Genomic DNA, 24,983 nt, shown 5'->3' with positions numbered 1-24,983 from the left:
GACAAATTTTCCACAATGGTCCAAATGACTACAAAGTCTATTTTCCATTCACACAAGGTGAGTAGATACTTGAAAGTCTGCACTTTCATGAAAGTGAGCAAGTCCTAACTTTGGAGATTTATTCCATTATTCCTCTCAAATGTGAAATGGACAAACCCAGCCAACTGCAAATGAAGTATATTTGAGAAAGAACTAAGGCCTACAATAAGCAAAATTAATAATTTCTTCCACAAATTTATAAAAACCAAACCAAAATACTATTGAAAGCAGTTTTGTTTAGACAGCAGTTCCTGTGTTTGCAACACATATCAGAAGAATCAATAAAGCTGATCAGAAACTAGATTTTTTTTTTTATGCAACTAGGATGCAACAGAAAAGTTGGCAAAAGAACTTAGCAAATAATGTTATTAAATTAATTGTGTGGTTTAACTACGCTTAGATGTTGCTAATGGTCTGTTTCCAGGATTTTGCTTTTACTTTCACTTTTACATATGGACTAAATATCTAAGCTACACGCTTGTTTTTCATTCCCAATATTCTAAGAAAATTTTTCAACACTTCATTGAGTATTCACCCCAAAGAGCACTTCAAGAACTAACTCTGTTTTCTAACTGATGTCTTTCCAAAAGTGTCTGAGTCTCATTTTTTGATAGGGGAAAATTTGACAGCAGAACCAGTAAAAGTGCTTAAGAACACCCCCACTTCCACTATAGATCTACATTTTTACATTGATGAAAGACATACACTACAATTCATGCCTTACATGATTATTAACAATAATAATTTTTAAATACTCAAAGTTCTGTCACTGGTGTAGTGATTAAAGGATTATAAACACTGTCACCTTTATTCTATTTGAGAGTTAACTATCAATACTGTTCAGAATGACTGCAGGGAATGCTGCCCTGAAGGTTGCTTTGCACAGGCTGTCCATGGTTGGAGCATGTTTCTGGGTTCTCCTCTGGACTGCATCCATTGCAAGATCAATAGTTTCATTTTCTCTGACAACAGAGGTAGATTTTTAATTGAAAAAGTGAAAGGCAGCTTAGAGTTCAATTATTTTATTTCTTAGTGATATTAAGTAAATACAAGTTTTTCATGGGATGCTTGATTCTGTACCAATTCAAGTGAACACAAAATGTATTTACTGATGAGAATAAAATCTGGGGAGGTGCTGGAATATGCTACACATTGTACCAAATAATTTGCAATACTCAAAGATAAACTCTTTGGTACGTTAATTATATAATGTAAATATTCTAGTCCATGTGGCAGATCAGACTTTCTGTAAGTTATAAAAGCTAAATAAAAATTTTGCAAACTTTTATTGTTAAATTCTGCTGAATCCATCCAAACAGAATTTATTCAGTAAAATTTATTAATTTCTGCTTCATTTCAAGACAAATTCAAACAAACTTTTAAAGTTATTGTTACTTTGATCTATGTTTTAAATCTTGTTACTCTACTCAACCTGCTTTAAAAAGCAGGAAAATATTTGTTGCGACTTTTTTTTGATCCAGAATTTCTTCTCATAAATTGAAAACTACTGTTTTTATCAATAAAATAGCCTTTCCTTCTGTAAAATTAGCCAAGTAGTTTAGAAAGGTATCCTTAAAATTGATCAGAAGTGAATATTTAATAGTAACCAATGACAAGAGGGCAAGAGAGAGAGCATAAAACAACAGTGCTTGTGGAATCTAACCCCCCTGCAAAAGTTGTGACACATGTATAGTGTATTTAGCACTCCCATCATATGCATCAACAGGTAAACAGGTCAGGTTTCCAATAAAAAAAAAAAAAACAACCAAACTGAATATCATTTTCTGTGCCATTTTTATTCTGATGTTCATGAGCAGTCTCGAGTACACTGAAATTTCCTGAACAAGCAGTGTAAATTGCTGTGCAAGTTAGCCATTGCAAGCACTGCACCTATTAACCTACTACTTTTCTAAATGTAGTTCACAGAAAATAAATCAGTCAATAGGAGAGGACAATTCTATTCCAGAACCACACGTGTTCACAATCTGATGTAACTGTAAACACCAAATAACTACATTGATTTTGAGATATGATACGGGACTGAACTGGCACTCAACATTCAACCTGTTCCTTCCCTCCACTCACAGGGCAGCAACCTGCAACAGCAATACCTTGGCTACTTTAAGGCAGAGCCGCCACCCACTCATGCTTTTTCTGTCCTTCCAACACAAAGTAAATAACGAAAATCCATTGCCTTCTAAGAGCTTCTCTCAGAGCAAAGGAAAGACATCATTAAAGAGAAACAGACAAACCAAAACCAGAGAACCAGCGGAGGACATGAAAATCTCAATTTTTTTCCTAAACAAGCTGAAAACTTTCTAAATATGATTAAGTAAATATGTCAGAGTGAAGATCACCAGCAGATCAGACTATATTTTCTTCCCTTCCACACTTCATTTTATAGCAAAATGAAGCATGAAAGTATGTTCCAGATTCACATATGAAACTACTGAACATTAAGACCTTGTCCTAAATAGGTGTTTATATTTGTAGGCTCGTCTACACAGATGGTTCTCCACCTACACACATCTAGACAGTGTCCAGACACTATGGCACTATACCAAACCAATGGGATTATAACAGAATTTGGCCTTTCTTGTGTATGAGCAACCAAAGTACCTTATAATAGTATTTTGTCCCTGTTGCATATGAGACAATTTAAAACTTCAAAGGACCACACAAACATTAACAAATTGATCTGGAAAGTCTTTTTTAAGTTAGTCTACAGAAGTAAAATCTACAAAGAAGAAATTTTACATTCTACAACTCCACACATTGGAACAATTTTTGCACTTTCATTTCATGCACTAGGGAATAAAATCTTCATTTTATGTGACTCCCAGCATAATTACTTCTAAATGAATTAGTTAAAGTGAGTAAGAAAACAGCAGAACAAGGCAAGCTAAGCCACAATATATTGCTTTTTCCCATTTGCAGCCTTCTTCATAGAGCTGTGAATGAGCTCTCTCCTCTCCATGTGTGGATCTGTCAAGGCATCTAAGTTTCAGAAGAATACATCTACAAACACGGCCACACAATTCCCCAGGTTTGATATAGTTATTAAATACACACAATAAAAAGTGCCAGAAGATTAATTTTGAAAGAAAACCACCAACTTTCAAAAATAAGCAGTTTTTTGTTCTAGGTGGAATATGAATATTTATATCTAAAAGCAATGATGCCAGAAGCAAACATTCCAAACAGGATTACTGATGCGAGCATTTCACTTCAGCATCCTGAAGGACATTCCTCTAATAATTTTCCTAGCCCTCAGAACTATAAATTGCAGATTAGGTGGCTACGTGTGAGGAAAACAATGAAAAATTAATCTCTCTTAGAACTATAAAATGTGCATTTAATGATTTATATCAGGCCATTAAATAATTGAATTTGCAGTAAATCAAGGGAACTGGGCAAGTTTGGGTTTGTTGCTAACAGCTTTAAACACGTTTCTGTCTTTGCCATACATTAACAAAGCTTTCTTGCTGGGCACTGAAGTTCAGACCAGCATAAACTTACCACTATGGCACTGACTGGAGTCCACTTCAAACCTGAGATCAATTGCTCAAGGATAGATTGATTCTGACAACTTTTAATGCATTATACTTGAAGACAAGCAGCTAAGAAACATTACATCCTACCCAAATCTCCACAAAAAAAAATTACATCAAGACATTATTTCTATCTAGATTATGCCTTCTTTAAATACAGCAGAAAGTAAAACTAGTTTGCTGGTCTTTGATCAGCCTTCTTTGAACTATCACCCTGTTGCAAGGAGTTTCAATCAAGTTGCAATTCCCCCAGTTTAATACTAATGCACTTTTGTTTGCAAAGTATATGCGGTTAAAATGATGCATCTTATAATGTTTAAATTTACAATTAGCTTAGAATTGTTTTTATGGGCTTTTGTTGGGAGAAGAGCAGGGGTCCTGCAGAGGCTCTCTCTTCCCTTCCTTAAATTCGCTATTTAAGTAATGCACTTGCACAAACATTGCTGCCCAGTGAAAAAGCTCTTATTGCCTTGCATGCATTTTCCCTTGGAAGACCAGAATATATCTGAAAGTTTTTCCACATATGATTTTCCACAAAGAGAGGATTTTTTAAAAAATACAATCTTCAAAAAGACATGATTTTAGAAATTAGAAGACATAGTATTTATACATAGCTATATGTATATGTATATGTATTTGTATACGGACAGCAATGTGCTTTCATGTCCGTGCCCATGTGTGTAGTATCAGATCACTTATATACAATAGTAATGTAGCTCTTTGCATACTCGAGGTAGCTTGTAAACAGAAATTAATGTATCTTCAGCTACTTAGTCACTTGATGAAATACTCTGAGCCATGTTTAATTGATCAGGGATCCGGCACAGAGAAGCAAAAGGCTTTTGTAAGTACATCCAGTGAATGACAGGAAAGTAGGAATTAGAATTCAGAGCAGTTCCTAACTTCCAGACTATGATTTTTTTTTTTACCTACTCACTGAACAGAATGTGCTGCAAATGTGTTCTGTGAAGAGAGAATATGGTGAAATAGTAAGGGGAAAATACAGATGGTAGACATCTTTTTCTCCTCCTCTTTTTTGTTTTAAATTTCATAATGAGAATGACCAAAACTGTAGTTCCCCCTTCCCCCCTTCCTTTCATGAGTACCCTCTCAGTTCCTTCCTCCTTCCAAGCAACTGAAAATCATCCTCTGAGCAGCTGGGATGCTTTAGGGTGAACAACACAGATCAGCATATCATAAGTGTAATTAAATTTTAAACCAGCCTTTTAGGGGGCACTAGTTAAACAGAAAGCCTTTTGTATTTTTATCACTTCAACAGCACTAGAAATCAAACTTTCAAATTTGATTATCGCTGGTCTGAAGGTTTTCCACATTACAGAGCATCCATGTGCCCTTTCTGCACAGCCACAGTGTGCCAACGTGCCCTTGTTCACAGTATGTGGGGAATACCTCCTGCCTCTTTTTACTAAAACTCTTTTGACTCCTTCTCAGTCAACTGTGCAAAATGTGGAAGCATTTGCAGATGGGATGAAGACGCATGTAAGTTACAGGAAAACACTGCAGATCTTGTGTTATTTATTGTGCATCCTTAAATACAGACTGACATCTGCCAGCTCACAGTTAAGCAAAATTCACATTTGAATCCATATTTCCAGTGAGCAACCTAGTCAAGAATTACATTATGCCACAAAACATGTATATGTATGGAAGGTAACAGGACTCAGAATAAATGCTTACATGCAAGGGCCAACCCTGTTAGAGCAGGACAGTCCTCATAGCCAATGTCACACACAGGAACCGAAACAATCAGCAGCCACAGCTGGCCCAGGCTGAATGTATGGGTAGTGCCACTATCAACACAGCAGAGACCAAAAGGAAAGGTTTGGTGGAAATCTGAAACAAGGCTAAAACACTTCAAGCAGGACAGAAGAAGGGCTTTAATTTCCACACCACCACATCCCTGAAGCTGAGCTAAGCACTTAGCATATTAATGCTGCACTTCGCTAGTATGACTGGCATGCAGATTCAAGCTGATGTGAGCAGGGATACTCTTGCTATATCCCAGTTACTGTCTTCTCACAGGTAACAAAGTACCTACTATTTGCTGATAGGATTTCAGGCCCCTAGCACAGCTTGCTTTTGTGTTTTATACAGTAAGTGGTATGTCCTTCCCAGTTTCAGAACTTGCCTACCCTTCCAGATACACAATGGAAGGAAACTACAAAAAGCCATTAAAAACCCATCACAATACAATGACTACAGTGTTATTCAAAAGTGGTCGATTAAAAAGATGAGTCCAAAAAAATACTGTCCAATATTTAACACAGACTCTGCTGCAGCAGCCAAGTTTCAAAGCATGACAAATTCAGTGGAAGTGTGGTATGTGCATTTGTATAGAAGTTTGTATAGAAATAGGACTGTGAAAACTTCTGAAAACTAACTGGGTTAATTCTGCAATAAAAGTACACACTAAAAGAATGATTTTATTTCTTTCATTAAACCTCATGAAACACAAGCAGCATTGCTCCTGTTTTTACTGATTTCCCGGAGTTTGCATCTTGCCGACTTCTACGATGGCATGCATCTGTATTTTAAGAGCACAAGTCAGTCCTTTAACAGTAACTTGTATGAGATTACGTAGTTACTAGAGGGTTTTCAAAGGCTTGAAATACTGAAGAACATTTCTAGGTTATTGAAGCTTTCATCTATTATTGTTTGTTCCTAAAGTAACGGCTTAAAAACTGACTAGTTATTACATACAATGGTAAGCTGTGCCTTTCCGTAGTTACCTATTTTACCCAAAATCCCCAATTTCTGCAAGCTTTACTAGCATTCAGAATGACGGATTATGAAGCCACATGCTGCCCCATCATCTTTCACTGTGTTTCTTGGAGGCTCTCTCTCCCTCTGTATGGCCTGCACAAGACTGTGCTCTGCAGTCAATTCACACATCTCACTGAACAGCAAGAGCACATATCTAGGCCCACAGCAGGGGGGTTAATTAACTGTGTAATGGACAGAGCTGGCTCTAGAGTTATCTTTTACATGTATACAGAGAATAAACTGAGCTGACTCTCGGGGAAATGCAGTCAGCTTTGCACGACTCACGTTCTCATATAACGACACTAATTTTAAAAAATAAATACAAGTTCAGCAGCAGCTCTAGATTATACTTGAGTAAGAAAGATTCCATCTGAAACACTGACAATGGAACACTCAGTTTAAGACTCTTTTCAGACTGGAACAAGACCTTGCAGATGGACAAATGAAAACATTTATCTCTTTGTCATAGCACCTGTTCAGATCTACTGCATTTAATAAAGGCTGGACACACAGGAGACAGGCACTGGTTGCTTACTTTCACATTAAGTTAGCAGACAATACAGTAACAAAAAATATTTGCATACAGCACCCCTCCTTTTGGTGTTTATGCAAGCAGAGCTGCAGCAATGTTAATACCCTGGAAAAGTTTTAGGAAAAATACACCAGCGTTTTTCAAAACATCTTTCTAAAACACTGCAGTGGAGGGGGCTTTCCATCCCAGGAAAATAAATTGTCAAATATACGAGTGAACTTATTAAGACTGATGGCACATGCACTGAGATCAGACAGGGATATTAAGTAATACAAATGGGAAAACAACTTATACTTCCATTCAAATAATGAAAGCCTAGTCAATCAATCCTTTTGGGAGGGTGGCATCACTCTGTATTCATGAAGTACATATGTGCTTTGAGCAGGAGGTTGTACTAGATGACCTCTGTAGCTCCCTTAGAACCTACAGATTTCAACTTACCCCATCAAAACACCAATTTTGGTATCAGCCCAGAATGAACATTAGAAAAATAAAACTTGCACTATATGCTCTTGAGTATACCCCAAGCCTGAACTTTTCCATCTTTTTCACTTTCCTGTCTCATAATCTTATTTCTTACCACTGAGGCATAACTCACTTCCAAGAAGCATCCTACAGGAGTTTGCTCTGTTAACAATGCACTTTGAGGAGGGTGAAAGAGAACAAATATAAGCCTGGGTCAAAGGATGTAACAAAGCCTACCACCACATAGTAAGCATCTCTGAGATGATCTAATTTGTGATATCTAGACTGTTTGACAATGGGAAGAGAATTTTCTTCGAGTTTCTTTCTTCATTGTAGTGGTCATGGTAGCTTGGTAGGTTAGGAAGGAATTTTTGGACTGTTTTAAAGCACAATTATGTTAGTCTTTGTCATTTACAATTCTTTCCTTGCGGACATGGCTGCTGGTTTGTCCAGGAACATCATGACTGCATCAGCACGCAGCATGTTAAAAGTTTCACAGATGTCTTTCCTCCTTACCCCACACCCTGCTAACATTTAAAGCAATTATGATGTGGAATTTGCAGGGGGCAGAGGAGCAGAAAACTCAGAAGCTGCCCTGCTTGGAAAAGCAGAAGATCTCTTCTAAGTGCCTGCCCTGAAAGGTAAATTTCAATTAAATCAGAATACCCATATCCTCATGCTTTAGCATTCTTGGAGTTTCTTGAGCATTTTTTTTTAATGATCAAGGCATAAATGTCCTAAGGATAACTGCAACAGATTAATCTAAAATGATGCTCTACAACATTGGACTGAAGTTACCATCTTGATTCTGATAAGTCATAATTCTAGCTTTGTTTGACTCAGCTACACTTTGAAACATGAGTGCAGAAAAGCTGTCTTCCTCAGTAGCTTGATCACTACTTCAATTTAAAGTCTGAAAAAAACCCACCAAAGCCATCTCCTCTGTAGTGGTTTGACCTTGGCTGGACACCAGGTACCCACCCAAGCTGCTCTGTCAATCCCCTTGTCAACTGGACACAGAAGAAAGAAAATATAAAGAAAGTGTCATGGGCCAAGAAGAGGACGGGGAGAGATCACTCACCAATTACTGTCACAGGTAAAATTGACTCATCTTAAAGAAATTAAATTTAATTTACTAGCAATGAAATCAAAGAAGGATAATGAAAAGCAAAATCAAATCTTAAAAACACTGTCCCCCTTCCTCCTTCCCAGACCTAATTTTATTCCTGATTCTCTATCTCCTTCTGCCTTGAAGAGCACAGAGATGGGAATGGGGGTTATGGTCCATCATATGTAGTTTTTGCTGCTGTTTCCTCCTCAGGGGGAGGACTCCTTCCCCTGCTCCAGTGCGGGGTCCCTTGCATAGGAGACAGTTTCACAAACTTCTTCCCACAGGCTGCAGTGCATCACAAACTGCTCAGAGTAGGTCCCTTCCATGGGGTGCAACCCTTCACTGTACTGTTCCAGTATAGCTTCCCTGTGGGGTCACAAGTCCTGACAGCAAATGTGCTCCAGCATGGGCTCCCTTCTCCTCAGCTTCACAGGTCCTGCCTGCGTACAAGGCCTCTCCAGGGTCCCGCAAGGGCTTCTCATGGGGTCACAGCCTTCTTCCAGGCCTCTGCTTGCTCTGACGTGGGCTTCTCCACAGGTGGATCTCTGCTCCACTGGACACCTCCATGGACTGCAGAGGCACAGCCTGACTCACCATGGTCTGCACCAAGGACTTCACGGGAATGTTTGCTCCAGCACATGGGGCATCTTCTGCCCCTCCTTCTTCACTGACTTTGGTGTCTGCAGAGCTATTTCTCACACACATTCTCACTCCTCCCTTCTCTGGCTGCAGTCTTCTTCTGCACAACTTAATTTGTTTCCTTCTTAAATGTGTTAACCCAGAAGCACTGCTACCATCACTGATGGATTCAGCCTCAGCCAATGGCAGGCCCATCTTGGAGATGGCTGTAATCGTTTTATCGGATGTAGGGGAAGCTTTCGGCAGATGCTCAGAGAAACCACCCCTGTAGCCTCCCTGCTACCAAAGCCTTGCCATGCAAAACCAATACAACCCACGTGTCCCAAACAAACAGCTTTACTGTTATTTAAGCTGAATCAACGCTGAAGAACTTCGAAGGAGAAAACCATCCTTGTTTCTATTCCAATTCATGCATAAAAAACAACCCAACAGTTTTTAAGCAAGCTCCAAGTACAGGACAAATTCTCACTGTAGCTTTGCCTGTGTAAGAGCACTGAAAACAAACGAACCGATAAAAAAGCTCACATCCTCCAAAGCAGAATTTACCAGCTTCCTCCTTTTTTATAATTGGACAGCAGGAGTGAGGATAGCCACAGTGGACCACCATTTAGGTCTAATTTTCTGTTGCCCATAAATTGTTTTATTCAAAGCCACAGATTAAGCAATAAACAAGGACTTTGACTGTATAAGATTTCAGATACCTCATCGCTTCCTGCTTGGACCTACTATACATGATCAACACAAATCCTCAGGATTTGCAACATAAGCTCTCAAGCAGAATTTAAAAGTTCTGTCTCCAACTAATTCAGCTGGAAATTTGCTTAACAAAAATCATAATGCTGGTTGCTCTCTGAGAAATCAGAAATCAGGCTGCTCTCTGCTGTCAGCTTCTAAAAAGTCTTCTCAGCTATATATACAACTCAAGTTACAGAAATTCAATTCTTCAAAGAACACTCAAGAACTACTTTAGATTTCTTTTTGTGCTTCATCTTCATACTTATAGTGTTAGGTAATACTGAAAATAGTATCAGCTGGGACAAACAAAATGCCAAGCTTCAGCAGAAATTTTCCACATGCATCTGTAACCATCTCCATCCTTTATACTTCAGTTCCAGTCATTTGGGTGCACTGCCATTGTTGTGCCTGCTTCATGCATAGGGCTACTATGTGGATCAGCTGCTCCAGTGGGAGCAGCAAGACAGACACAGCCTACCTTCCTTTCTGCCATTTAGGAGCTGCAGGTACCTTTATTGGATCTGCATCCCTGGAAAAGGGAGATTACCAAGCCACAGATTGGGTCAAAAGTTATGGTTACAGAGCTGTTTGGTCCAGGATAAATACAGTTGCCAAACGAAAACTGTTTCACCCTTTGTTCCAGTCCTTCCTTTCTGCCTCTTCCCTTATGCCGAAGGCTGCGTTTCTTCAGCCGCACACAAGGCAAGTGAGCAAAAAGGGGTCATGCTCAAAAAATGGCACATCTCAGAGAGAGTCTTCAGCCAGACAACTTTTTGCCTCCAGTCACTGCACAGCAACATGAGCACTAGTTCCAGCACAAGAGAGGGGCAGAAGTCAGCAGCTAGACCAGGCAGGAGGACAGGTCACAGCTTTCACAGCAGCTCTCCAATTTGAAGCATAATGAAAGTGGCCATATAATCACAACCTACAAAATTATAAGGTATGGGATACTAACTCAGTTTTGTCTCTGATACACAGTGAATTTGATGCCTTAGAAGAACAGTGCTGGAACCACTGGCTCCAGAGGAAGACAACATAAAGGAGCGCAATCTGACTTTCCTCATTTCTGCACAGTGCCTCAATAACTCCACAAAATGACACTACAAAGTGTTATCAGCCCAACCACAGGATGTTCTCTCAGCAACCTGCTTACAGTCTTTCAAAGCCCATTCGGAAAAGACAAAGAAAAAAAGTAATTTTTAAAAAGGAAGCTTGGGGGGTAATTTTTGTGCAAGTCAAGTATTTATTTTAAAAATCAGGTACTTCTCTAGTCTGAGTTACCCAAGGCCTGTTACAAAAATAAAAAAGTGCAAAAGCTTCTTAAAGAAACCTTTATGTTCCATAATGGGCAACACAGACAGAGAATAACTCTTTCTATATCTTATATGCCACATATCAATTAAATGATTTATGGAAATGCACTCAGCCCTACAAAAGAAAAGATTTCAAAACAGTCTGTATTTTTTAGGGCAGACAAGGTAACAGAATGCACTGTGGAAAAAAGATACATTTAAGAATACTTTCCTATTACTTTGCTTTCTATAGAACTCAATTGGACTCTTTACCAAAGCAGTTTAAATACAAAAATTAAGTAACCTGAAGCCTTATAGTAAGCTATTTTTATTTCTTATGACACTACATTTGCTACCCATCATCTTCACATCTTTCCCAGCACATTGAAAGCACAGGCCTACTTCGGGGCCATTTCCCAGTTGTAAAACCACCACAGCATACAGCAGTGCAAAGAAGATATGCACAAGCTGCATCATCCTTTCGGTGATGCATCCCTCCCTTTCTCCAAAGTTTCTCCTCTTCACTGACTTCCAGAAATAGTAAGTGGGCTGCAAAAAGGGCTTCATCTCCAGTGAACAGAAATAGTCCAAGCAGGAATGAGGTAAACACGTGGCACAGTTGGGCAGCTTCCCTTAAAAGCAGGTATGAAAGCAGAAATGGACACTAAGAAACACCAAGCAAATAGAAACTAGACAGGTGAACAGAATGGCAACTGTTCTGAAGAGCTGAGAGTGCATTTGGGTGTCACTGCTCTTACAATCCAAACTCAAGCACCAGAGGCAAAACTTTCTATTTTGGCATCAATCAGCACCTTATGTCATGACTTCTTCAATAATGGGGAGGAAGCTACAGCCAGAGATACAAACACTGCCCACCAAACACCGGTAGGGCAGACAAAGACCATGTGAGAATAGGCCGAGCTCCTACAAAACCTTCAAATCGAAGTACACATTCCCCAATACCCAAACGCATTGATAAGAAAAAAGACCCAGTGGCAACACCAAGCTTAATGCAAACTTTCTCCTCAGAGAGGGCTGCTAACAAGGCCTCTGCTCTCCTGCCTTCCTCACTTTCAGTTCAGACACACTTGTGCCCCTGTTCTGGTCCAAGCTAATTGGATTCATCTTTCAGCCTGACATAGCAGTAATACTACCAAGTCTCAGTGTAGAGTTTACCAAGTGAGCCCAGGATTATTACAGCACCCAGCATTTCTGCATGGCCTTAGAATGTGATGCTGGTATTAGGCACTTAGCAGAAAATTTAATTTTATAGAAATTTATACAATTAATTTTCAAAATATTAGGTGGGGAAGGGGCAAGGGATCTGTTTTCTGAGACTGACAGACTATCCCAACCCTTTCAAGAGAGCACAGACACTCTATTCCATGGGTTGTGGGTGTAATTGTAGTGAAAACCCCCAAACAAACAAGAAAATACCACTGTCACATGCCTCAAAGTGGTGTGGATTTTTAATCAACAACCGATTTCTCCTCTCATAGAGAGGTTTATGAGACATTGTGTAACCAGTAAGTCAAACCTTGCCTTTTCAAGGAAGAGATTTAAACTAAAAATATCTTAAATTTTTTAATATGGGTTCATACATGTAGCTAAACACAGAAAAACCTCTAGGACCATAAGCGCTAAGATGAACTTTTTGTCTCAGCATTTTCTAGTCCTAATCAGCATTTTGCAAGAGCTGATCATTAATATTTTAAAGGCAAACAAGGGATGTAATGAAATTTTGGAGACATCTGACCCACTAAAATATTTTTGAAGGCTAAGGCTCAAAATGACTGTATGTGTGTCAGTTAAATGGGTCTCCTGCTATCTCAGGAGAGGTCAGAAGAGAAGCTAACTATCTGCTAAATGCCATAATACACATGGTGTTTAAAAACACACTTTTCTGAATAGAGAAATTTAAAAGCTAGCAAAACGGACACCATTCAAGGTAATTAAGTGAACTATGAAGGTGAAGGAGATTCTATCACCTGCAAAGCTTCAAATGAGCAGCAATTTTCATTCAAGCAACTTTTGAATAACTTGGAACCCACAAAGAGTATACTCAGTACATCAAGTTTAGTTCCACATAGCTAAAACCAAAAGATGTAAAACCCATAATGGATGGAATAAAGTGTTTACATCAGTAAACATTGGGTTTACTGATGTACATTAATACAGTAAAAGGAGATTAGCAGAATAAAGAAAGAGGGAAGGGCAAAACCTCTTTATTTACCCTTTACTTTCTAAAAAGAGCTACCTAGATTATTTCATATGCACCATCAGTAGTGCCAGTGCTTTGAGAGCACACCTGACTATTGTAGGGGAAGTACAAACTTATTAAATACTAACTCTTGTTCTAAAGGAATTTAGTTTAAAAGTGGCATTTTCATTCAAAACTAAAAAGCAGAGTAAAAGAAATGCAGAATTTCAAATTGGAAACTTTGTTCTTGAGCATGAGGACTGGAACTGTCTCTTGCTATTCAAATATAAACCCCAGCATATCACACACGGACTTAAACCTACCACTGCCACATTGCAGTCCAAGGTGATTTTACCATAAACAGGTACACTATATTAATGTCCCATATAGTGCCACACCACTGCTGCAGGGTCATCCTACACAACATTTTGATTATTGCCTGCAATCTTAAAAGAGAAAGGAAGGTTTAGGGACATAGAACCTGACATATTTTTATACTACCATAATGTACCTTCCTATGGCAAATGATAAAAGCAATGCATTTGGCATTTACTGCAAAGACACAATAAAACCATAAGCTGTGGTTTTACCTGGTTTATCCAGGAAAATGTATTATAGAGCATCAGTAAGGTACACCCAGGAAGTACAGCTATTTCCAAAATTGTTTGTCTATTTATTTCCTCTCTTCCAAGTACTCTGGTTTTATGAACTAATACTACACCTAACAACTTTGGGAACCAAAAAAAAAAATTAATTTAAAAAAAAAAATCCCATTTGCAGATCCATCCAGCTGGCCAGCGAGTTTGCCCAACAGACCATTTTACTCATCTGCTGTTGGTAAGACTGCTTGACTTCTCACAGCCCCCCAGAGACATTTGCATACTAAGTGTCAATTTCTGTGGGTTCTTGGGAGTTTTCTCTCTATAGCTCTCCATGTAAGTGGGATTTAATGGCCTTCAGATTGCTAGTCTAAGAAGAAGAATAGATGAAAAACTGAAGATTAAAAATGGCGTCATATCAATGCTTACTGAACTCTAGCCATAGGATTTATCAGATTTTAAAATCTGAATTCACACTCACTGAGGGCCAATGCTACTGTTAGCAGGAGATGCACGTAGCTCTAAACAAAAGGTTATAGAGAATATTCAAGACTACAAACTGATTTGCAAATCCGTAATAACTCCCGTATTTCAAAACTAAAAGCCCTCTCCAAAAGATCTTTCCATCAACAGATCAAAACTGAATTTGCAGTACCTGCATTTCTCATTTAACCGAATTGTATTTTGCTCAAAAATTAGGACCTTTGCAGAAATTTCATTCTTGATTCTTGAAATTGTCAGAAATAAAGCTAAGCAACTACTTGAATGCATTTAAAAGTAATTTGAGAGAAATTACTGAGATTCTCATCAGTTCTCTGACTACAATAAATTCCAAATCTATTTTGTGATAGTCATGTCTAAGCAAATATTTAAAGGAGATTAATATACTAACTTAGTAGTAAATTAAGTTTCCAAGTTTTAAACAGAGCACAGTACCTTTAGGCCACAAAATTTTAATTACCCAGGAGACAAATGTTAGGAGCTTAGTATACTGGGATGCTATAAACTGCTTTCCCCAAATTATTTACTTGGAGAATGGGATACGTCTGTTTCTTGAGATATATGACAAAATTTAGAATGAGTCTGAGAACCCAAGAACCTAATTTTGTCCAAGTTGATTGCTGAAGCATTTATTACTAGCCCAAAGGTGTGTGTGTAGCTTTTGATGCTAGAAAGCTGCTGACAATCATGCACTTCCACAGCACTCTGTGCTGGCCACAACTCTGAAGAACCAACCGCTGCTCTGAAAAACTGCTATACTAGACTGAAAATGAACCAATTTATAAAGAGAGTGAATGGATATAGAGCAAGACTCCACAGGCTTAAATACTGCCAAGTATTCAAATTTTCAGAAGTCTAAAATAAAAGGATAGTCACTCGCTGTTCTGCAGAACATCAGGCAGCTCTAAAGCATATATCTCAAAAATTCACATCACGTATTATAGTTCCGATGTATTTTTTTTTTAAAGGAAAAATAAGATAAACAAGTTCTGCCTTCTACAAACAGTACAAACAATCACTGAAGTTTTTCTCGTTGAGTAAGGAAAAAACCAGCTCATTTCTCCTTGCTACACAGGGCAGTCTGGGTTCAACTCTTTAACACACTAATGGCCATTTACTATTGACACATTGCCAACATTTTACTGAAGAAACCTTGAGAAAGAAAAGGCAAGGGGGAAAAAAAGTAATTATAACTTCTTAACTGTTTCTAACTTGCCTCACCTAACTCTGGAGGGAGTTCAGAGGACAAAGATATGCCCATTGGAACTCAAGGGCTTTCTCCCTTCTAGCTTTAAAAAGTTTACTACAAGAAGACACTTGAATTAAAAAGAGACAGAATAGAACAAGAATTCTTTTTCATAGAACACATCAGATAAACTCTGCAGGGAAAAGAAGTAATGAACTGAAGCCTAATCTTCCTAATAGTTTTCTATAGTCAGTAGAGTGAGAGTTGCCTTCACAAAGCCAACACAGAATGGTAAAAATTAGGTTCCCTCACGTGAATTGCCTCCTGGTGGTGTCTCTACCACTCTACTCATCCCCCACATTTGGACTTCATTTCAGCAAAATTTCCATCAAACTCTGCAGTCACTATAGCCTAAATCAACCTCTTATGTTACTATTAGTGGGGAAAGTTGAAGAAGACCCCTTGCACTTCACTACCAGTTTTGACAAACTTAGAACAAAGGAGGAGATAAAGAGACGCTCAAAGAATAATGGACCTAATTAAAACAAAAACAATATCACACCAAGAAAACTTACATTTTGTCTGGCCACCACCTATCTTCCCTGACACTACACCAGATGTCTCTGCTAACTTGCAATCTAACAGCAGGGGAAAAGTTGTCCTAAAGAGACTATACACTTTCTGGAATTTCTGAAGGTCAGAACAAGTATTTGAACAGTTAACTCAGAAGTGAATAAAATATTGAAAGAAAGTGACTCTATATAATGACCAGAAATGGGTGAATTCACATTGACTTGCCCCATATTTGAAGAAAATAATACACTCTTAATTCCATGAACAGAAAATATATACCAGATTAGCACTTCAGTGAGCATCAAGATTTTCTAAGGATGAAGGCTGCATTCTCTGCCTCCAACAGTGCCAATACAGAAAAGAAAGTTCAGACTTCAGGAAACTCTGTGAAGAGCATTCTTACGTTTTAATACTTTAGGTTTGTTCACACTTTAAGCCCTTCAAGACTATCACAGTCTCCACAATAAAATGAGGAAAAAATCCAGAGTGAGAGTAATAAGGACAGACAACATTCAGTTACAAAAGTGAAACCTAAAAAAAATATTTTTATGAAGTGTACATTCATTTTACCCACTCACACTTCCCTAATACGTCATCACGCTAAATCACTTCCAGAAAGGTGTATTTCCTCTTTATTTGTCCATCACAAAGGACCCTTAGTCCACCTGTAAAAGCCAGTACAATTAACAGAAAACAATTCCAAACTAGAATTATAGAAGCAATGCAACATTATCACATCCATCTCAGTCCTTTTTGAACCTATGCACCAATACTTGAATGGAGTGATTCCTCAATACCTTATGAGAGTGTAGTATGACCCATATATGGGAAAAAATCATCCAACACTGTCTACTCCAGTCAGTCTTGTTCTTGGTGTAGTACCAACAAATAAGATAATATTTAGTAATAAAAGTATTTTAGCCCATGGCCGTGCTACAGTCAGTAACTCATGGCACAAAAAACCCCACATCTCAGGAAGTCGTTTGTTTTCAAATCGAGTACCAGGCAGCAGAGAAAAAACTGCAGAGACAAGCTTTTGCCTATATTCTAAATATTGGATACAATGTCTTTTCTCTCTACTCCTTTCCAAAATTCAACACACTTCAGAAAAGCTAGGAACCAAACAATTCCAATAGCAACTAAAGATCCATAAGGCTCTGAAAAGCACGTCCCTGGATTTGATTCCTTTTCTAACTTGTAGTAAATCAAAATACTGTTTCTGTGGCTGTGAGGTTGTTCCACTGAGGCATGCAGAACAGAGCAGAATTAACTACTTTAGTCTGTTTTAACTTATAAAAATTCATTAGTAGATTTAATCCCTTTCCCCAGCATCCAACTAAGAGGCATTTAAGGGTGCTATACAAAACAGCCTAAATCCCAGTCATCATCATCTAATGCTTCGCTTGTCTTCCCTTCAAGAATAAAAGGGAAAAGAGACTAGTAGCTTTGAAATAACTAGTGATGTGTGAGGTTGTTTGGCAAGTCAAAACATGCAGGAGCATCTAATAACCAACTCTCTCCATCAGCAGGGGATTTTTGAGGAAATACTGTAGTTTAATTGCCCATTTTCTATCTACAATGTTGATTTTCAAGCAGAGCAGGCTATTTTGGAGTTACGCCCTGGCTTATATGAAGATGAAAGATTTATCCAACTAGGTTCAATTAAAGAAGTTCTCCAGCTGCCTCCAAATCTGGCTTAAATACAACATGAACTCAAAAACTAAAAGTTGAGCTGGAAAATCAGTGCTGAGGGAAGAGTAGCAGGGGAGAGGTGTGGAAAGTTTTTCTTCTTTTTAATGACATCACAAAACAGTCATTTACATTTCCTAAATTGAGTTACTCCAGTGTTAATGTACATTAGATATGCAAAAATTAAGTTCACAAACAAACAGTGAGAAGTCTTGGTGGAGTTACATTAAGAGAAGAATGGGAAATCCAAGTTTACATGCCAGTATGGGTTTAATCATGATTTAAGCTTTATAAAAGGTCTGAGACAGCTTAGCAATATTTCAGTCATATACAAATGATTATAGCATCAGTTTTGCAAGAGAATTTGGGGCAAAAGAGGCAGCAGGGAGAGATGCATCCACTCTGCCTAGCTACAATCATCTGTGCAACATCAAAATTTGCTTCAGCCAGTATATCTTGAGAATATGGAAGATGATAACTTAATGAGAAGTCATTATATTCACATTTTCACACAATATTTGGATGCAAATTAAATAAATACCAAAGATTAAAATAGTAAGCTTATGCAGATTTTTCAAATATTCACCTCCAAACAGGTGCTGTTCACACTGATCAGAGGGTTCAAAAGGATCTGACAATTCACTGAGGCAGTTAACTTACTTCTCCTTTTGTCCAGATGGACCAGTATCCTTTTGACAGGAGAAAATGACCGACTACTTCAAACTATCTAAGAAGGATTCTACAAACAGGTTTTTTTCATGTATTTTACAACTGCTTCATAAATAGTTGGCATAAATGGATGCTTGCAGTTACATGCAAATTAGCATATCTTTATCATTCATGCCATTTATTTAAAAAAAAAAATCAGTGTTTAGTAATACGAAGAGTTCCAGATAAACAACTGGAACTGAAATTTAACATCACCTGCCTCAAGCTATTAGTAACTAAACACTCATATGGCATACTTGCACACTTGATCCATTACTGACAGAATAACTGGCATTTTAGTACACCCTCAATCAATCGTGGAGAAAGGTATCAGAAACTCCAGATAAAACTGGTGGAGTAAGTAGTGACTTTAATATTTATTCCCAGATTTTTAGTCCTAAATTCTGATGGCGTTCATCAGGTATATCTACAACACACAGGCGTACCTTGCCTACCTTCTTAGGTACAAGCATGAAGTGCTCTTCCCTATGTGTTAACTGTACCCAGTTTCCCTCCTGCTCTTTAGCTTTCTTGAGCTTACATTCCTCTCACCAAAACACTGCTGCTTCTCTTTACAGAACATGATGGAACGTGTTTCGGGTACAATTTTCTGATAATGTGCTCAAAAAGCCTCCATAAAAATTCACCTTTACTATGATTGACAACTATTTGAGAAGAACAGTCTCATAGGATGAATTTATGCACATTACCAATCTTTTCATTACTAAGTTATGGTACCTGTAATAAATATAGCAACAGTAATGCTTAAAAGCTATTCCTGACAGTTTTTGGAAACTTAAATAACAAGTTTCCTTTGTTAATCTAAACCATATGTTTACATTCATTTAACCATACAAAACCACGGTTAAATCACTCTGTCATTTTTTACATCTATCCCAAATCCCCTTTCTCATTACTTACTATTTAGTGGCAAAGTTAAAAGGAGTCTCACCCTGAACATACAGGACTTCGAAAAACCTCATCTATCTCAATTTGCTCTAAATACAAGCAAAATTCACTAGATTTGCCTATTCATAATAATAAACTTGTTTTTATGGCATGCATTTGTTCTAATTATATTCCACAGTTTCGACTGCTCTTCACAATAAAGTAAGTTGAAGTTTTTCCCCTGTGAAAAAATAAGACCACAAATATCTCCATATAGCATATATATGCTCACAACTATTTTTGATTACTTTTTCCTGCATATATACAGTACTTCAGAAATCAAAATAACAAAGGGATCCACTTTATTATTTCCACGTCAAGAGGAAATACATTAGAATACAAGTCGAGTTTTCACAACACTATTCTTAAAGATTCAATGCATTTCACTGCAACTACAGGAAGAGACATTTGCATTTTATTTTCAAATATAAGGGAAAGTGTAATGTGATTTCTTTCGTACATGCTTATTACCATCACGCTTTTATCATAGAGTCAAAAGACTATTTGTGTAAGCTTTCTTCCACATTTACGACAGAATATTGCTCTAAATTTTACAGGAGATTGTGATAAGGACACATTTAGAAATTCCTCCATATCTGACATGATCTTGCTAAAAAACCCATGGTTTTTTTCTGCCCACATGACCTCTTCCTTGTCTTTAAAATAAAGTATTATTATGATACATACTCAATCACGATATATGTCTAAGTGTATTTTTTTTTAATTAACTATGGGGGAAAAGAGGCAGAAGAAAAGGTATTACTTCAAGATTATATCCCTTCCTCCTTTACACTAGCCCTGCTCTACCTCAGTCTTTCCCACTTTCACTGGTAACAATTTCCACCCCACCTCCCCAAAACAAACAAACAAAAAAGTATATACTAATAAACTTCCGCATAGAAAAATTAAAAAAATACATTCTTTAAGTTTTTGTATTGTAGAGTGTATTTAACCCAGACAAAAGCTAAGTAATACAAAATAATTGTGAGTAAAATTCTACAAATCAGAAGGCCAAGAGAAGACACAATTGTAGAATAAAAAGCAAAGGAAAAGGTGTTAACTTTCTCCCAATGATGTGAAAACATAGAAAAAAAAACCCAAACAACAGTGCTCTAAAGCAACAGAATTAATTCACATTTACAACTCAACCTTAGATTTGGCAATTAAAACTGTTCTGAAAAAGTTACTCTTGACTTCTCCTTATTGAAGAGGGCGGTCGGAAAAGAAAGAGAAAACCATTTTTAAAACAAATGCATTCAGAGTTTCCAGACTGCAGCTCTCACATTTTTATAGCTGAGGAGCAAGACTATTCAACTGAATTCCCTTTATTGCCCACAGATTAGAAAAGAAGTAAGCATAGTTTAGAACTCTGTGAAAATAACACAAAGAGACTTGCAGAGGGAAATATGCTAGTCTGAAGGATTCAAGCTTACTGCCCTTCAAATGCAAGTTATCTGCAAGTAAGTTTTTTCTCTTTTTGCAGCTTTCCTTTCAAGTATTAACACACTCAGCATACATTGCTCCATCATCTCTCAGGTGTAACAAATCAAAGCCTTTATTTTCACCTCTGACATTTTCAAAAAATATATGGATATATGACATACCTTATGTCATATACCTTATAACAGTTCAACCCGGCATCAGCTAACAATTTTTTTTAGGTTTAAACTTACACACTGTACAGCCTACCTGCTTTCTTTTTGTACTTTGCCAGATCTCCTCAATTTCACAAACTTCTGAACAGAACAGTCATTATTAATTCTCAGCAAGACACCTAAGGCACTATCAAGCACTGCAGCGAATGGCAGCAAGTGTCGGCACTGCTCTCACAATGCTTCAGAAACAGAGGGAAGTCCTAAAGCAACTAAAAGCTTTTAGCTAAACCTACCGCTGACTTGGTTCTTGCACAAGTCTTCATCCAACTTCATTAAATAAGAGAGCAAATAAAAAGCATGCATTAGGGTGACATAACTTTTCACAAGCCAGAAAGATTTTATTATTCTGCCTCTCAGACACCAGCATCTCAGCTCCATATCTCCAAGCAGAGACACCCCATAGGCTGGAACTTTAGTTTCTCAAACTTCATTAGAAGCTTATTGAACAGTGACCACTATGCCTCCTATAACTGTCTACAGTGGAGTTGGGCCCTCAGAGTTTATCCATTGGATATCAGGCATCAGAACTACTTGGCTCTAAACAAAAGTACAGATTACATATGTTGTACCTCTTCTTAACACAAGCACTGCATGATGTAAACTGCAGTATTTACTGTGCAAAACTGCATATTTCTCCATGCTGTGTGAAAATTAAATTGCTGATGAATATTCTACCCATAAAGTAATTGATAATAATGATTTTTCCTGAAGAGAAGTGAAAGTGAAAACAGATTAAAGGGCTTTATTGTGGTCTCTGAGGTGCTGCTCAACTGCATTGCTAAGCCACAGATTTCTATACAACAGATTCCTGCAAATAAAGAGGGAGTGAGCGCTTCTCTGCACAGGGAACTTGTGGTTCTTTTCCCAGAATGTACATTTACCACAATCGTTGCATTTTAGCAGACACACTATTTAACAACATTATCATCTGTAACACTGGCAGCTCAGCAGTCCAGTGGTAGAGATAAAATATTTTAACTTCAACAATCATACAGAAGTTCACTGTTGTTCTGATAATCAACCCACAAAAATACAAAGAAGCAAAAAACTGTGACTTCATACGGAGTGTATTCACTGTGTGGCAGAAGTAAAATCAAAGTTATCTTTCTATATATTTTGGAAAATTAACCCATGTTCATCCCATGAACAAGTGTGCTTTAGCACTTTGAGTTCAATAGAAAAGATACAGCTCCATTTCTAGTGATGGGTAACTTAAAATACATGTTAGTATAGACCATTCTACAGCATAACTTCAGAGTTATAAATACAATTTTAAAACTTAAGGTAGGATGTACTTGCTTTCTTACATTCCACTCAGTGTCTCATTGCCTGTCTGCGCTCATCACGTGAACTGGTAGTCAATACAGCCTGCTTCATGACATCAAGACAAGCTCATTTTGAAATTACCATGGGCATCCAGAGCTTACCAGAGAATCCTGAAACAGCTTGCTGTGAGACATAGCCACATGCAGAGGCTCATGCTGGTTTTAGAGAATAAATAATCTTCAAGAAAGACACGCTATCACATCAGCAATACCTCAGTTTTTGTTGAACTACTATTCTCATTAAAAGATCATTTTTCTTATTATCCTTACACATTTCGCCCTAGATTCACAGTTCTCCTATTAAAATATACCATTATTTTTCAGTACACAAAATTTCTAGATAAACATTAATCACTGTCTGGCTATTTTCATAGGGATAGTAATACTCAAAACAGAACGCATGCAGCTAGTAACAGATGAATGGAGGTACCTAGTTGTGACACTCATGCATTTTATCAATGATCTAAATTTTTTCCCTCTTCAAAGGTCTAATCTATTGACCTAATTTGGTTCTATTATTGACATATTAAGCAAAACAATTAAGGGACTGTTAAAGTTGGTTAACTAAGGGATGGGATAGTGTGGTGTATGGGGGTTTGTGCATGGGTTGCTCTTTTATGTTTTTAAAAACAAAAGTGAGAACAAGTTTTGTAGACATGTCAATATTACATATTTTTCTTCTTGTTATTCATAAGGCCCATGTTCAAGTTCAACAATCTTTCTATTAAGCATTCAGTTGTAATTATTACTCATACTTTAGAGCTGTCAAACAATTCCTACCAAATGGCAAACATAAGAAAATTGTGGTGTAATTTATCATGATAAAAGCATCCAATTAATTTTCAAATTTTCTCTTAAGTACCCATAACTGACACAATTTAGTTGGTCTTAACATTAAGAAAAAATCCATAAACACAGTTTGGACCTACTAAGTCAAATTCTGAAGATTTGCCTTAAACCAGAATGGTCAAGTTTAGAAGAAGTTCCAAGATAGTAATAAAGAAAGTAACAAATTAATCCATTTTTCCATCTCCCTTCATATAAAATGCTAGTTTCAACACAAGAAAAACTGCTATAGCTTCCACTTATTAAACTAGTTTCTTGTTTGATAGACTCACAACTACTCATCCTATCCTTTGTTGAGAAATCCAATAAAAATCAAAAATGTCTGGTTGCCCACGCTTATTTTTGCACTTAAAGATTTAGCAGCTCTCTTGGAAGCTGGGAAAAGAGACATCTTTAGAACACAGTGTTAAAAATACATCCCTGTTTCCCTACCTGTTTCTCACTCAGAGCTGTGATTTTGGCTTGGAGTTCATGAAGTTGTTTCTTCAAATCAGCATTCTGATTAGAAAGAAAAAATATCTGTGAGAAAGATATTCCATTTGTTAACAAAGAGTAGTAGCAGGAAGGTGGATTTTTTTTTTTGTTTTGTTCTTGCATAGTGTACTATAAATACAGCACCTCTGGATGTACAGCCAATAAAATTCAAAAGGCTCAACAAAGCCTTATTTAAGTCACTGAGTGCAACAATAATCAGAGGACCTTTCTAGCACTCAGAGATAGTCCAGTTTGGAAAGAACATTTCATTAAAACATCCATTAGTGCTTATCACATTACAAAGCACATTTGTACTCGTTTCATCAATTTTTCAAATTAAACACTAAATGTTTGTTAATATGTAATACAACAATATCACACTGTATATAATAGCATGCTATGGTATGTCATCTAAAACATTCTCACCTATGCTACTTATACAAAGACATTTGCACTTAACAGTGTAGAGTATCAAGCATATCTATTAAATCTTAATTGACACATATATCAATTGAAGGCAAACATACATAAGTCCTTATTTCCATGTATGCTTATGCCTTATACTGTGCTAGAGAGAATTACATTTGCCCTGACACATCATTCATATCAGCACTTCGCTTACAGTAGCACTTTTCTAAGTTTCAGATTTTAAAGCCATAAGCAACATTAGAAAAATGCAGACAGAAAACAATGTTTACCAGGACTTTTTCTTTTCTACTGAAATAAAAAACAATTAAAGAAACATCTGTCCTTAGTTTAAAACCTGTGAAGCTCTGCAGAAACGTGACAGGGAATCAAGTTTTCCTTAATTTCTCTCCTTTCCCACTTTTTTGGTTCTCATTTACATTGTAAAGTTTTTATATAGATTATGCAGGCTTAGTCTGCTAAGCAGAAATCCTAAAACATAAGACTAATATCATCACAGGAACTTCATGCATATTCCCTCTTTTTATATTGCTCCAGTTTTGAAATGCATTTTGATCTCAGCTTGCACACAGTCTCTGATTCCAGCAAAACCAGATATTGACCAGTCATCCTTGCTTCTACTAGATTCTACTTAATAATCTGGGATAAAAATGCATTAAGAGCATTGGAAACAGGAACCCAATTTACTTTTTCTGACTCTAGGAA

The 24,983-nt window shown here is 37.3% G+C and overlaps 1 protein-coding gene across 11 annotated transcripts in view; it reads right to left on the bottom strand.

The window, feature by feature from the left end:
• Window positions 1-24,983, bottom strand: part of PHF21A (PHD finger protein 21A) — a 130,671-nt gene that overhangs the window by 66,107 nt on the left and 39,581 nt on the right. For 6 of the 11 annotated variants that reach the window (XR_010721893.1, XM_066188026.1, XM_066188025.1 and 3 more), the window contains one exon: window positions 23,811-23,897. Coding sequence is in view for 10 of the 11 variants with exons in the window: in XM_066188026.1 (XP_066044123.1) it covers window positions 23,811-23,897 (87 nt within the window). In the remaining variant the exon portion in view is untranslated. The remainder of the gene's footprint in view (window positions 1-23,810; window positions 23,898-24,983) is intronic. The other 5 variants (XM_066188031.1, XM_066188027.1, XM_066188032.1 and 2 more) reach the window with 1 other exon arrangement.

The sequence above is a fragment of the Chamaea fasciata genome, unplaced genomic scaffold, assembly GCF_029207755.1.
Source record: "Chamaea fasciata isolate MVZ Bird 193981 ecotype frontalis unplaced genomic scaffold, bChaFas1.0.hap1 SCAF_7, whole genome shotgun sequence".
NCBI lineage: Eukaryota > Metazoa > Chordata > Aves > Passeriformes > Sylviidae > Chamaea > Chamaea fasciata.
This window is presented reverse-complemented; position numbering and strand designations above follow the sequence as displayed.